This window comes from Hippopotamus amphibius, chromosome 2 (assembly GCF_030028045.1).
Source record: "Hippopotamus amphibius kiboko isolate mHipAmp2 chromosome 2, mHipAmp2.hap2, whole genome shotgun sequence".
Lineage (NCBI taxonomy): Eukaryota > Metazoa > Chordata > Mammalia > Artiodactyla > Hippopotamidae > Hippopotamus > Hippopotamus amphibius.
In genome coordinates, this window is record NC_080187.1 from 176732898 (window position 1) to 176749218 (window position 16321).

At 35.9% G+C, this 16321-nt stretch overlaps 1 protein-coding gene across 1 annotated transcript; it reads left to right on the forward strand.

Moving 5' to 3' along the window:
* The first annotated feature begins 1880 nt into the window (after positions 1–1880).
* On the forward strand, positions 1881–2819 carry LOC130845694 (olfactory receptor 4F3/4F16/4F29-like). Its single transcript, XM_057723267.1, has one exon. It carries the CDS (start codon positions 1881–1883, stop codon positions 2817–2819), a length of 939 nt encoding a protein of 312 aa, XP_057579250.1.
* The last annotated feature ends 13502 nt before the right edge of the window (positions 2820–16321 follow it).

Consider the following 16321-nt stretch of genomic DNA (forward strand, 5'->3'; position numbering starts at 1 on the left):
CTCTGATGCCATACGTTGTGGTTTATTTTTATGTGGGGAACTAGTGTTTTTCAATTAAAATTTAAGTTTCCTGAATTCTAGGAATAAGAGAGGGAAGAGACTAATATAAAGTAGAGTTACTAGAGAAATTTTAATGCAGGAAATGGTATTTTGATTTACCTTTAAAGGCTGAGTAGTGGTTGGAAATGTTCTATATTGGCACTATCCAAAACACAACCACTAGCTATTGAGCACTGGAAATGTGGCTAATGCATCTGAGAAAACAGATTTTCAATTTCATTTAATAACTACAAGTAACTAGTGGCTACTGTTTTGCACTGAGTAGATCTAGGGTTTGGCTTTAACTTCTCATTTTATTATGTTTCTAGTATGTAGACTCTGAAGCCATATGTGGACTAGAAAATCTAGATTCTCTGTCTACAAGTAGTAGCACATTCCTCACTGGACCACTATTTTCTCATTTGGTGTAAACAATCACTACTGAGGTTTGGGGATACTAATTTTATGACCAGTTTCACTCATGCACAATGAGGTGTGTGTATACATAAACAACCACATTAAAAGGCAAAGCTTTGGGATCCTTTTTTTTCTATTGCTGGGTTTCTCTTGCCCTTTCAGTTCCAGGTCTGAGGCTTTTTGTGCATTCATGTACCTTCATTTTACAAGCCCTTTACTGTTTATCCTCCAGCCTCCCCCTTTCTCAACTCACTTCAGCTTTTAGCTGCATATCTAAATATTATAGGAGCAGGAAGGCTTGACACAGAAGTGTTTGACACATAGGCAAGAGGATATATCTTCCATGTGGCAACAGTTATTCCCTGCAAAAATGGGTAAGAACTACAGAGGTTCATGTAGTACCCGAAATTATGGTCAGGAAAGAATCAGACTTGGCATCAGAAGCCAGACTTGGGAGTTCCAAAGCAGAAACATGAGATAAGAAGGATAAAAGGGGCTAAGGGAGAGGGAGGGACAGGAGAGGGTCAGTAGTTCTAGGACAACTATGACATGAATGTGCATTTCTTCGTCCCTAGCAAGTTCTAAAAGTAGGGCTCCAACAGCTATAACCAAACTATATGGCAAACCTCAGAGATTGTGAAGGATCTGGAGAGAGAAATCAGATTGGCTTCCTTAACTCCCTTGACTTCCCATAGCAAAACCTCCCTACCCTCACCAACCCCACCTTGCATATCTTGGCCATGTCCTGGCTTCTAACCACTCTACTTAGTATTTCACTTATACTTTGAAGTGCTCATACAAATACCCTGTATCATGAATATCTAGTCTACCCTTTGCTTGGACCTGTCATACTCTATAGAATCGCCTCTATGGCCTGTGCCTGGTTCTCTCACGCTCACCTCTACTCTGTAGGCTTTGTGTGAATTGCAAATGTGATTGTAGCTACTGATCTAAAATGACTCAAGAGACGTATAATGTGTCTAAGGTGAATTGAGGTTAAGAAATGACACAACTTGAATGGCTGAAGGATTGTTTTATAAACAATTTAAAAATGAAAATAGAAAAGTAGAAGTTTGTTCTGCAAATGCCAACTCCACATCTTTGTGGTGCACTGTACTACCTTCCCTGACCCTCCCAATCCTTGCCATGCACATCTACTATGCTGGCATGTTTGTTTTTAGATCAATAATCCTGGAGGCTTTGATGAAAGGGATATTGCATGTGGAAGTGACTCAACTGCTTTAGATGACCAAGGTAAAATTCTTCTTTAGTAATGATATGGCCCTGAGAAGAAATTGAGATTTATATTTTTCACAGTGTGAATATCCTTGAATAGTAATCATTATAATATGAAGAATTATTAGTATATTAGTTTCCTTTTCCTTTTCTTTAGTTGCCTTTTCAACATTCCAGTTGATAAATCAATGGATGGAATGAATCACTCTGTGGTGTCAGAGTTTGTATTCCTGGGACTCACAAACTCCTGGAAGATCCAACTTTTCCTCTTTGTGTTCTCTTCTTTTTTTTATGTTGCAAGCATGATGGGAAACTCCCTCATTTTGCTCACTGTGACGACTGACCCTCACTTACACTCCCCCATGTACTTTCTATTAGCCAACCTCTCCATCACTGACCTGGGAGTTTCTTCTGTCATTTCTCCTAAGATGATTTATGACATCTTCAGAAAGCGTAAAGTCATCTCCTTTAGAGGCTGCGTTGCTCAGATCTTCTTCATCCACGTCATTGGTGGTGTGGAGATGGTGCTGCTCATAGCCATGGCCTTTGACAGATATGTTGCCATATGTAAGCCTCTTCACTATTTGACTATTATGAACCAAAAAATGTGTATCCTGCTTCTGATTGCTGCATGGATAATTGGCTTGATTCACTCCATGATTCAACTGGTTTTTGTTGTAGAATTGCCATTCTGTGGCCCTAATGTAATAGACAGCTTTTACTGCGACTTTCCCCGGTTCATCAAACTTGCCTGCACAGATACCTACAGGCTAGAGTCCATGGTCACAGCCAACAGTGGATTTATATCTCTGGGATCATTCTCCATATTGATTGTCTCCTACATTTTTATCCTGATCACTGTTTGGAAACACTCTTCAGGTAGCTCATCTAAGGCCCTCTCCACTTTGTCAACTCATGTCATGGTGGTGAGTTTGTTCTTTGGTCCTTGCATCTTTGTTTATATCTGGCCCTACTCCACATCACACCTAGACAAATTCCTTGTCGTTTTTGATGCAGTTCTCACTCCTTTTTTAAATTCAATCATCTATACATTCAGGAACAAAGAAATGAAAGTGGCAATGAGGAAAGTATGCAGTCAATTTATTATTTACAGAAGGATTTCTTAAATGCCAAATGTATTATGAAGTCTCCTTACTGAATTGGAGTAGTATTAAATTTCTATTCTTTTAATATCAGGAGTTTCCAAGTACCATATTAACATTTAGGTGCCCCAGATTAAAATATCATGATTCTTTTAGAAATGTTAACTGAGAAATTGTGTCACTGCCTATGGTTGGAGGAAGCATGTGTTGTGGTAAAAAGTGTCTTCTGGAGAAGGTCAATTGCTTGTCTCTCAGGAGACATTACCTTGATTAATTTACTATAGTCTAGACTTCACAACTGAGCCTCTTCGGTGTCAAAGTGGGTTATATAAGGGAATGCTAACACCTAGTAAATTGATACTAGGATGGAAATGTATGCATCAAGATGCCCATTTATTACTTTGCCACAAAAAAATCAGTCAAGTGGCCTGAACTTCCACATAAGTGTAACTCTTTCTTAAACTGTTGGACTTGAGAATAGAGAGAAAGCAAGCCTCAGTCCCTTTTGGAGCTGTGATGTGTAGATCATAATTCCAGCTGTCAGAAATTGAATCTGGGATAATTATTAAAATATACATGAGAGAAAAAGATGTAGGATTTAAACACAGAAGGTTGGTGGTGTTCAAGTTCTTTGTTCCAGCTGTCTTGGGCATTCAGCTTCATTCTAACCCTGCAGTCAATTTGGTCACTAACTGAGCTAATAAATGAACCAGATCCTCTTCCCTAAATTTGTTTAGGTTGCAGTTCTACCATCTATAATCAAAAGGATATTGACACATATAGCTCTTTTTCTAAGGACCCTGTATTTTTAATTAATTCTGATGTGAAGTCCTCCATTGTTTTCTTATTTCCTTAAGAAAATATTACTTTTTCTTCAAATGAAAAGAAAATATGTTCGTTATGTAAGAATTACTTGGAAATTAGAGATGAAAAAATAGAAATCACTATACGGTGATAATTATTAGTAATATCTCAGTATATCAATTTCTAGTGTTGTTCTATGCCTAAATATATATATTTACAAAATTAGGATTTTATAGTCTCATTTTTTTTAAAGCTCTTTATTGGAATATAATTGCTTTATACTGTTGTGCCAGTTTTTGAGATACACCGAAGTGAATCAACTGTATTTATACATATATCTCCATATCCCATCCTTCCCGCGACTCCCTCCCACCCTTCCTACCCTGGCTCTCTAAGTCATCACTCATCATCGACTTTATCTCCCTATGTTATGCAGCAACTTCCCACTAGCTATCTATTTTATATTTGGTAGTATATATATGTGAGTGGTACTCTCTCACTTTGTCCCGGCTTCCCCTTGGTCTCCCCACCCCATGTCCTCAAGTCCATTCTCTATATCTGCATCTTTATTCTTGCTCTGTAACTGGGTTCATCAGTACCATTTTTTTAGATTCCACATATATGCATTAGCATACAGTATTTGTTTTTCTCTTTCTGGCTTACTTAGCTCTGTATGACAATCTCTAGGTCTATCCACCTCATTACAGATCACTCAATTTCATTCTTTTTTATGGCTGAATAATATTCCATTGAATATATGTGCCACATCTTCTTTATCCATTCATTTGTTGATGGGCATTTAGGTGGCTTCCATATCCTGGCTACTGTAAATAGTGCTGCAATAAACATTGTGGTACATGTTTCTTTTTGGATTATGGTTTTCTCTGGGTATATGCCCAGTAGTGGGATTGTTGGGTCATATGGTAGCTCCATTTTTAGTTTTTTTAAGGAACCTCCAAACTGTTTTCCATAGTGGCTGTACCAACTTACATTCCCACCAACACTGCAGGAGAGTTCCCTTTTCTCCAAACCCCCTCCAGCATTTATCGTTTCTAGATGTTTTGATGTTGGCCATTCTGAGTGGTGTGAGGTGATACCTCATTGTGGCTTTGACTTGCATTTCTCTAAGGATTAGTGACATTGAGCATCTGTTCATGTGTTTGTTAGCCATCTGCATGTCTTCTTTGGAGAAATGTCTATTTAGGTCTTCTGCCCTATTGTGGATTGGGTTATTGGCTTTTTGGTATTAAGCTGCATGAGCTGCTTGTATATTTTGGAGATTAATCCTTTGTCATTTGCTTTGTTGACAAGTATTTTCTCCCATTCTGAGGGTTGCTTTCTTGTCTTGTTTATGGTTTCCTTTGCTGTGCAAAAGCTTTTAAGTTCCAATAGGTCCCATTTGTTTATTTTTGATTTTATTCCCATTATTCTAGGAGGTGGGTCAAAAAGGATCTTGCTTTGATGTGTGTCATAGAGTGTTCTGCCTATGTTTTCCTCTAAGAGTTTTATAGTGTCTGGCCTTCCATTTAGGTCTTTAATCCATTTTGAGTTTATTTTTGTATATGGTGTTAGGACGTGTTCTGATTTCATTCTTTCACATGTAGCTGTCCAATTTTCCCAGCACCACTTATTGAAGAGACTGTCTTTTTTTTCCATTGTATATTCTTGCCTCCTTTGTCAAAGATAAGCTGCCCATATGTGCTTGGTTTTACCTCTGAGTTCTCTATTCTGTTCCATTGATCTTCCTTTCTATTTTTGTGCCATTACCATACTGTCTTGAGCACTGTGGCCTTGTAGTATAGTTTGAAGTCAGGAAGCCTAATTCCACCAACTCCGTCTTTCCTTCTCAAGATTGCTTTGGCTATTCAGGGTCTTCTGCGTTTCCATACAAATCATAAGATTTCTTGTTCTAGTTCTGTGAAAAATGCCGTTGGTAATTTGATAGGAATTGTGCTGAATCTGTAAATTGCTTTGGGTAGCATAGTCATTTTCACAGTATTGATTCTTCCAATCCAAGAACATGGTATGTCTCTCCATCTGTTTGTATCGTGTTTGATTTCTTTCATCAGTGTCTTATAGTTTTCTGCATACAGGTCTTTTGCCTCCTTAGGCAGGTTCATTCTTAGGTATTTTATTCTTTTTGTTGCAGTGGTAAATGGGAGAGTTTCCTTAATTTCTCTTTCTGCTTTTTCGCTGTTAGTGTATAGGAATGCAAGAGATTTCTGTGCATTAATTTTGTATCCTGCTACTTTACTAAATTCATCGATTAGTGCTAGCAGTTTTCTGGTAGAGTCTTTAGGGTTTTCTATGTATAATATCATGTCATCTGCAAAAAGTGACAATTTTACTTCTTTTCTGATTTTGATTCCTTTTATTTCATTTTCTTCTCTGATTGCTGTGGCTAAAACTTCCACAACTGTGTTGAATAATAATGGTGAGAGTGGACACCCTTGTCTTGTTCCTATTCCTAGAGGGAATTCTTTCAGTTTTTCACCATTTAGAATAATGTTGGCTTTTGGTTTCTCATATATGGCTTTTATTATGTTGAGGTAATTTCCTTGTGCGCCCATTTTCTGGAGAGCTTTTATCATAAATGGATGTTGAATTTTGTCAAAGGCTTTTTATGCATCTATTGAGATGATCATATGGTTTTTATCCTTCAATTTTCAAATATAATGTATCACATTGATTAATTTGCATTTATTGAAGAATCCTTGCATTCCAGGGATAAACCCCACTTGATCATGGTGTATCCCTTTACTTTTATAATCTAGTCTCCATTTTTTTCTGTCTCTTGAGATCTCTTCTCAGCCTTTTTATGCATCTTCTCAGTTATATAATCAGGCATATTTTCATGGTCTTAAACATCCAATTATATCCTCTTTTACCTTTGTTGACTTCTCATATTATAAATACATAATCTGCTATATTTATTACTATATGAATTGCAATCTGATTCTCCCATGTTGAAGGCTACCTGTTTACATCATAATTTTCACATCACTGAAACCTTTAGCCAATTTTTCACACAGGCAATATTTTCAGTATCTCCCTCTGTCCTTTTTTTTATTCTAAGCATGTGTTAGCAGTTGAGGTTACAGAATAGGATAAACACAATTTCTTTTCTCAACCTGTTTACATACAAAACTAAATATAAAATAACGTGATCAGTGAAACACTGCAGCATGAATAAAGTACTATGAATAGGAACACAGACAAGGAAGGTATGAATCTGCTTAGACTGTGAGGAGATGGTAAATAAGAGAGTCTAAACATTATGGCATGTGTTTACTTTGAGGTGTGGATTGCTCTTCCAGAGAGAAGAGCAGTTGATGGAGATGGAATGGTGGAAAGGGGGTTGGGGAGGAGGAACCAGTATATTTAAAGGCATGTGATGTGTGGCATTATCAGTAATAAACAGGTAGTGTCAGATTATGAGCTGCAAGAAAGGAAATAGGAAAAACAAGAAAGTAAATGAGGTTAAAAAGAACCAGATACCAGAGGGCTTTGATGCTCTGTTAGGAGTTTGAAGGTTATCTGGAAGCAAAAAGGGACACATTAAACCATTAATGCTATGATTGGGTCTGTTTTGAAAGCTACTGGATTTTTGTTGAAACAGCAAAAACACTTGAAGGAGAGGCCCCTGATGATGTTTTGTGGTAGATTGAGTGAGAACTGATGAAAGTAGGGCAGTGAGAAGAGAAAGGAACAAATACATGGCAGATGCATTAAATTAAAAAAGGAATTGTGATGTATTTCACTTATTTAAAAAGTACTCAAAACTATGATTGGCAATATTCAATCAATCTTCAATCAGATTGTTTGGTAGTAAATTATTATAAATAAAATTAAATTGACTCATACTATAAGATTCCTCCTTTTCCCTCCCCAGAGAAAATTGCTATGCTATAGTTGTTGGATACCCTTCTTCAAACTTTTGTACTTATGTACTTATTTATTTTTATTGTTTTTCTAAATTCACAAAACTATATCATTTTACATGTATTATTAGATGATTTGATGTTTTTCATTAGTTTTTTCATGATGACACATATGTCTGGTTCATTCAGTTTCCAAATAGTTCATTACATTTTACTAATTTATAATAATTTACTTACATATGACCTCAATGTGGACACATATGTTATTTCCATTTCTAGGGGTATCAAAGAGGAAGAATTAATTGGATTTGGTGACAAATATTATCTCACATTCATAGTTCTGTCAGACATGAATATTCTCCATTCTACAAACAGGAAAGGCTTCAGAAATGAAATTATGTTACCAAAGGGCATCAGATTATTAGGTAGCAGAATATGAAATATTCTGAAGCCTATACTCATTTTATTATCCATTCATCTTCTTTAAAAAATAATAAAAATAACCACAATGAGATATTTTAAGAGCTAAAGTAGAGACAAATTCAAAGAATGATGTAATCATGCACAGAGCCTATCTTTAATATAAAGTCCCAGGAGTCTAGAGTTCCTGCATCCACAGTGAGATTGATGAGTAACCTCAATATACTTTGACTCAAATGGGGCACTGTAATTAGTAAAATAATTGGTACATCTTAATCATATGGCTATATTAAGTATTCAGTAAATGTTATATTTACTTCTCTTTATTTCACTTGCCCATCGGTAAATATTAGGTCTAATTCTCTTTATTTCAGTTGCCCTAACAGCATTCAATATGTGAGACATGATGAATGAATGAATGAATAGGAAAATAAACACTATTGAGCATATTGTGTAGTCTCCATGTGTTTGTGGGGTTTTTTTAGTTTTTTCTTGTAGTTGATTTCTAATCACATAGCATTGTGGTCAGAAAAGATGATTGATAAATACCAATTTTCCTAAATTTACTGAGGCTTGCCTTGTGGCCCAGCATGTGATCTATCCTGGAGAATGTTCCATGTGCACTTGAGAAAAATGTGTATTCTGCTGCTTTTGAATGGAATGCTCTATAAATCTTAATTGAGTCCATCTAGTCTAATGCATCATTTAAGGCCTGTGTTTCTTTATCGATTTTCTGTCTGGATGATCTGTCCATTGATTTAAGTGGGGTGTTAAATTCCCCCACTATTATTGTGTTACTGTCAATTTCACCTTTTAATTCTCTTAACATTTGTCTCCTATATTAAGGTGCTCCTATGTTGGGTGCATATATATTTACAATCAGTACATCTTCTTTTAGGATTGATCCCTTGATCAATATGTAGTGTTCTTATTTGTATCTTATAACAGTCTTTAAATCTATTTTCTCTGACATGAGTATCCCTACTCTAGCTTTCTTTTGATTTCCATTTGCATGGAACACCTTTTTTCATCCCCTCACTTTCAACCTGCATATGTCTCTAAATCTGAAGTGGTTTTCTTATAGGCAGTATATATATGGGTCTTATTTTTGTAGCCATTCATCCATGTCTTTTGCTTGGAGCATTTAATCTGTTTACATTGCAGGTAGTTATTGACATGTATGTTCTTATTGCCATTTTCTTAATAGTTTTGGATTTGTTTTTGTAGGTCTTTTTTCTTCATTTTCTCTTTTGTTCTCCTCTCTTGTGATTTGATGAATTTCTTAAGTATTGTGTTTGGATTCCTTTTGTTTGTGTGTGTGTGTGTGTGTGTGTGTGTGTGTGTGTGTATCTATTATAGATTTTTGGTTTGTGGTTACCATGAGGTTTTAAAATATGAGTCTCTATATATACATGATTGTTTTCAGTTGCATTTCAAGTGCATTTCAAATGTCCTGCTAACTTTCCTCCTCTCATGATTATTGTTTTAGTTATCATATTTGTGTGTGGATGATTTTCTAACTTTACTGTGTTTGGCTTTACCAGTGAGCTTTCCCATTTCATAATGTTCTTGTTCCTAGTTGTGGCCTTTTCTTTTTTTCCCTATAGAAGTTCCTTTAGCATTTGTTGTAAAACTGATTTAGTGCTGCTGAATGGATGGATGGGTGGATGGAGACAGGGAAAGATGATGGATAAATGAACAAATGGGTGGAAGAGAAGCAAAGAAAGAAGGGTTTCTAAACAATAGAAACTAGTCATTTTTAGAAAGACTAGGAGCCAATAATGACTGCACTCCATAAAAAATGTAAATATTACGGAGGAATTCATTATTTCTACACAAACTATTTGGCTATGTACTTAATGTATTCCCCAATTTGTAGATAGAATTAGAATTTTCCTAGGCACACAAGCAATAAATCTGTGGAATAATATACTAATGTCCCCAAGGATTAGTCAATAAGAAATAACAAGTCCTTCATATTGTTACTTAAATTACTTTTTCAGATCACGTATTAGGGTAGCAGCTAACTCAAATGCAGCTCTTTAAGCAACTGGGATTTTTTATAGCATAAAAAGCCACATAAATTTGGAACATCTGGTGCTGTCCAAGTATAATGAGTCAATCAGATACATCAGAAGGAAGCATGGGACAAGGAAATAATAAAAATAGGGAGTCTGGAAATGGGTCTGATGTTCTAAAAAGGAAAGGAAGCAAAGCAAAGAAATAAATACCAGAAGACATTAACATTTATACTGTTTGTGTCTTCAGAGTTCAAAGACAAGAGTTGCTCCTGGTTGAATACACAAACCTAGAGGAAGGCATCCAACTTCCATGAAAGAGCAATACTAAGTTATTTTTCGCTCTGAGTTAAGCTGAGCTTGTTCTAAAAGAAAACCTCAAATCTTTCGTTCTCTGGGACTTTCATGTACCACCAAAATTGTCTTAATTAAAGGCCATTAAAGTTACAGTGACCCTTTAACAATTACTCTCTAAACATAATCATTTGTTTTGAAGATTTACATGGATTTAGTCTCCTGGAAGAGATTCTCATCCACTTCAAGTTTATAGTTGAAGACAATAGAGAGAATGAGTGTCCTATTAACAAACCCATAGAAATAAACCATTAAGTATATAAAGTGAACTTCTGGTGCAGCACAGATGATACATCAGTGGTATATCTAAATCATCTAAGACAAAGTATTTGGTAATTCAGTATCTCTCTAGTTTGTCCATCCCTATGCTTTATCAATATGATAGTGCAAAACTTCTCTGCCTCCAAATCAACTTTCGAGTTCTTTATTTTTAGCCTATATCCACTTGTCTGTTACTCTGTGAACTGAAATACAGATGTTATCAAGAATCCTTTCTTACTTTTCTTGAGTTAAGTAACCAAATTAAGTTGTTCCATTCTTTCACCTTTCCATTTAAGATCAATTTCTATACCTCTGAATTCCTAAATCTGTTATTTTCTCTCAACATTATCTACATCTATTTGACATTGTGGTGGCCAAAAGTAGAGAGGGAGAAAAAAAACAACAACGACCAAATGCCCAACAAACCTAGATCATAGCATAAGGTTTAATTCTCCTTCAATACCATTATAGTAGTTTTTCTACATCATACCTGAGAATAATATTAGGTGTATAATTAGACATGCAGATACAGTCAGGTTTGCTCTCAGGAAGACAATTTACCAGTCTATCCTTCTCCAGATTCTGTGTGCACCATTTGGTTTTAGCCCCAAGAAACACCATAGAGGACTCGACTCTAGAATATTTCATATTTTTTTATCTTTTCTTTAAATATAGATATAAAACAGGGTAAGTGGTCTTGACTTCTAACTTCTGTGGGTTATTAATTTTGGTCCACTCTTATCAAAAAGCCTAATAAGTTAAAGAAAGTAAATAAACTCTTTTCTGAATCATCACTTGAAGCCCCAAATGCCTGTGTACGCTAAAGATATTGCATTGTGCTGACCCTGACTCTCCTTCACGGTTTTAGTTTCACTCTGTGAGCATAGGGCACATTTCTAAGCATCAGATAAAAGTCAAAGTCACTTATTCACCTTTCTCCGTAATCTGTAGCCCCTTATATAGTCCCTAATGAGATCTGTTCCTTCTTCCCTACATTATAATCTATCTAACCATAACCAAAAATTTATTTGACATTTGCAAACGAAGTTTCTGCCACTACGACTGTTTTTCAGAAACTGAATTTAATAGCTCAAGTTCAATTTTTTTCCTGTTGTTATCTGGACATTCCATCTTTTCACCTATCTGTTCCTAGGACATAGCATCTTCAGAGAACTAGACTATCTTAGTAACTGAACTTCTGCTTATGCCACTGATACTTGAAAAAAGTGGAGAAAATATAAAAACGTAATTAATTAACAACACTGGAAAATTGTGACCACGTGCTGCTGCAGATACTTACATTTGTTAAATTAGCTCCTGTGGTCAGGGGAATTGTCCCTGGAACCTGATTGGTTTGGAAAGAACAACTGAAAGAGAAATCTTGTAATGAGTCGCTGGACAGGAAAGAAAAATGATGATGGATGTATTAAGAGCATCACCTCTGGCAATTTTATCTGTCAATACTTACTCACTCATAGGTGGTTTAAAAGAAGGCAGAGTAAAGGGCATTGACAATATTTCTAACAGAAGGAACAGCAGACAAAGTCCTGGAGGCAGGAGAGAGCTACTCTTCAAACTACTACTCTTCAAAACCTGCTCAGAGTCCTGCATTCCCAGATGCCTACCAGGATTGACTCCCATCAATGTAGCAAATATTCCATATCTTTTTGGCATTTTTAGGACCTTCATCTAAACAAATCCATCAAGAAAATGTGCATAACAATAATATCAATGAAAAATTTACTTTAGAAAAGAATGATTCCTTTGAATATGCCCTTTTCAGAAGGGACTCCTCCAGTGCATATGAAACAATGTTCAGCACAGAGTAGGCTCTCCATAAATCTTTGATATGAATGAATAGTATTTGCTAAAATGCAGGAAACTGATGTCCACAATTCACTTTGTTTTCTTTTAAGAACTTTTATTGAGATACAGTTAACATACAATAAACTGCATATATTTAGAGTGTACAATTTGGCATCCCAATCTCCCAGTTCATTCCCCCCCAACCCTCCCCGCTTTCCCCACTTGGTGTCCATATGTTTGTTCTCTACATCTGTGTCTCTATTTCTGCCTTGCAAACCAGTTGATTTGTACCATTTTTCTATATTCCACATATATGTGTTAATATACAATATTTGAAGTTAATACACTTCACTCTGTATGACAGTCTCTAGGTCCATCCATGTCTCTACAAATGTCCCAGTTTCATTGCTTTTTACAGCTGAGTAATATTCAATTGTATATATGTACCCACAATTCACTTTGAAATGCCTCAAACATGTATTGATATGTTGCTAGATGAACAGATGTGTGAGAAAGCACATATAGTAAGGTGGCTTTTTCCTGTTTTATTGAGATATAATTGACATATGACATTGTATATAATATATATATAACATCTGTGTAAGATATACAACATACTGATTTGATATATGTATATATTACAAAATGGTTACCACATAAGTTTAATTAAATCCATCACTTAACATACAATTGTCTTCGTGTAATGAGAACTTTTAATATCTACTCTCTTAGCAACTTTCAATTACAGATCTCCCTCAACTTATAATGGGGTTATGTCCCAATAAACCCATCATAAATTGAAAACATCTAAGTTGAAAATTCATTTAATACACTTAACCTACTGAATATCATAACTTAGCCTTAAATGTTCTCAAAACAATTATATTAGCCTACAATTGGATAAAACCATCTAACAGAAAGCCTATTTTATAATAAAGTGTTGACTATCTCATGTAATTTACTGAATACTGTATGGAAAGTGAAAACAGAATGGTTGTATGATACAGAATGGTTGTAAGTGTATCAGTTGTTCACGCTTGTGATCACGTGGCTGACTGGGAGCTGTGGCTGCCACTGCCCAGCACCACTAGAGAGCATCATATCATGTATTGCTAGCCCAGGAAAAGATCCTGTTTCAAAACTGGAAGTATCGTTTACCCAACTCATATTACTTTCACACCATCATAAAGGCAAAAAAATCATAACTCACACCATTACATGTGGGGAACATCTGATATAATACAGTATTGTTAACTATAGTCACCATGCCTCTGCATTAAATTCCCCAAACATTTATTTTATAACTGAATATTTGTACCTTTGAACCATCTTCACACATGTCATCCACCACCCACAAACCACCTTTGGTAACCATCAATCTGAATCTGTTCTCTGTTCCTATGCGTTGTTTTTTGGTTGTTTTTTTGTTTTTTTTTTGATATGACATACAAGTGAGATCATGCAATAGTGTCATTCTCTATCTGACTTATTTCACTTAGCATAATACCCTCTAGGTCCAATCAAGTTCTCAAAAATGGCAGGATTTCCTTCTTTCCCATGGCTGAATAACATTCTGTGTGTATGTGTATGTGTGTGTGTGTGTGTGTGTGTGTGTGTGTATACATATATGACTTTTTATTTCTCCATTTATCTGTCAGCACACACTTAGGTTGTTTCTATGTCTAGGCTACTGTAAATAATGCTACAATGAACATGGTGGTACAGATACTTCTTCAAGATAGGTATTTCAGTTCCTTCATAAACACACCCACACACACACACACACACACACACACACACACACACACACACAGAAGGGGAGTTTCTGGATCATATGTAGTTCTAGCTTTAATTTTTTGAGAAACCTCGTTACTGGTTTTCATAAGGGCTATACACATTTACATTCCCATTAGTGTGTACAAGCATTTCCTCTCCTCCACATTCTCAATAACATATATTATCTTTTGTCTTTTTGAAAATAGACATTCTAATAGATATGAAGTGATATCTCATTTGTCATTTTGACTTGCATTTCCCTGATGTTTAGTTTTGTTGAGTATCATATCAAGAATCTTAGTCATTTGGATATCTTTTTTATATGAACATTTATTTAGGTCCTTCAAATTTTAAATTGGATTACTTGGCGTTTTTTTTATTGTGTATGGGTTCCTTATATATTTTGGATATGTGGTTTATCAGATATGTTGTTTGCACATATTTTCTCCCATCCCATATGCTGCCTTTTCATTTTATTTATGGTTTCCATTACAGCACAGAAACTTTTTCGTTTGTTATAACCCCACTTGTTTTTGTTCTTGTTGTTTGTGCTTTAGGTGTCATATCCAAAAAGTGTTTGATAAGACCAAAGTTAAGAAGATTTTCTGTATCTTTTCTTGTGGAAGTTTTAAGGTTTCAGGTCTTATATTTAACTGTTTAATCCATTTGAAGTTAATTTCTGTGAGTGGTGTTAAGATAGGGGCCTGGCATCATTCTTTTGCCTGGGAATATTCAATTTCCCCAGACCCATTTATTAAAGAAACTGTCTTTACTCCAGCGATTAAAATGTTAATGGTAGAATCTAAATAGTGGGTGTGCAGGTATTCACATACAGTTTTTTCATCTTTGCTGTATGTTTGAAATGCTTTCAAAATAAAGTATTACAGGGGGAGTGAATGAACATAAATAATAAAGTGATGAGATTCTACCAAAAAAGGTCAATCAATTTGCAGTCTCCAATATGACACCTAAAGACATCTGAAGGAAAAAAAAATTTCATTGGAAAGTCCCTTGAAAGCTGGGATCTATACATGGCACTTATTCATGCAAACCATTTTTGACCATTACCCACAAACCCGTCTCTAGACAAGGAACATGGAGCCCAGTGAGGAGATACACACATGGAAACAAGCATTTTAAATCCAACCTGAATAATAGCTGTACTAATGCATGTTCAATGCCATGGGTAGGAAGACAGAAGAAAAACACCTAAATCACTTGGGGGGAGCTGGGCAGATCCTTGGTCTCCTTCACTTCCTGTCCATTTTCCCTTCCAGACTGCTGGCTCTGCAGGCTGAACCAGCATAAGTATCTGGGCAGGGGACATAGCACCTGAGTAGAGGCTAAACAGTTTGAGAGAGGGTTGGGGGGGTGGGGCGGGAGTGTACCTGGGAAGACATTCCAGATGGAATTAACAACATGCAGCAGGAGACATGGCATGTTTGGCATGTGTGAGAAACTGTAGTCATTTAGTACTAATGTAGCTGTAAGTACAGGGTGGAGAGTGGTGAAAAAGAGACCGAGAGACTTCAATACTATTGTGCCCACCGCAGACCAGCTGAATCAAAGCCTCTGAGAAAAGGGCTAAGAATCTCAGTATTTTCTGAAAGCAGCCCAGGTGTTTCTGATTCACAGCTACTGTTGAAAACCATTGCTCTACTCTTCCCTCACTTTGTGCTTCCACAGCTTCTTGTTCAAACTTTATCACTACACTTATCTCATGACGTTGAATGTTTCTCTCTCCAGCCCCACAGAATAGAAGCTCCTCAATGACAGGGATGTACTCTTATTTTTCTCTAAATTTCCACTGCCTTGTACATGTTCTGGCACATAAGTAGATACCCTATAAATATTTGTTGAACGGAGAAAAACTGAGATATGAAGGATAAAATTAGAACAAAGCTAAAATGTTGGCCTCTCCCAGTGTCTCCCAAAAGGCCATTCATGCCCATGACTGACGAACCCCCGTTCAAGTATCAGGGAAGACAGAGAGCATATGCTTTATAAATCAGGGCTGTAATCACTCAGCTCAGGGGTGCATCATCCTTAATATCCAGAGTAGCCTGAAACAGAGCAATTTCAAATAATGTTATCATCTGTTTCATTTTAGCTGAAAAAAAAGTGTATAATATGTAAGAGTTGATAAAATTTTAATTTTTAATATGAACAAATGATACTTTCAAATCTTAAAATCTCATAAAATGAC

Coding starts and splice junctions, on each gene's coding strand:
- LOC130845694 (XM_057723267.1), top strand. CDS start 1,881: ATGGATGGAATGAATCACTCTGTGGTGTCAGAGTTTGTATTCCTGGGA.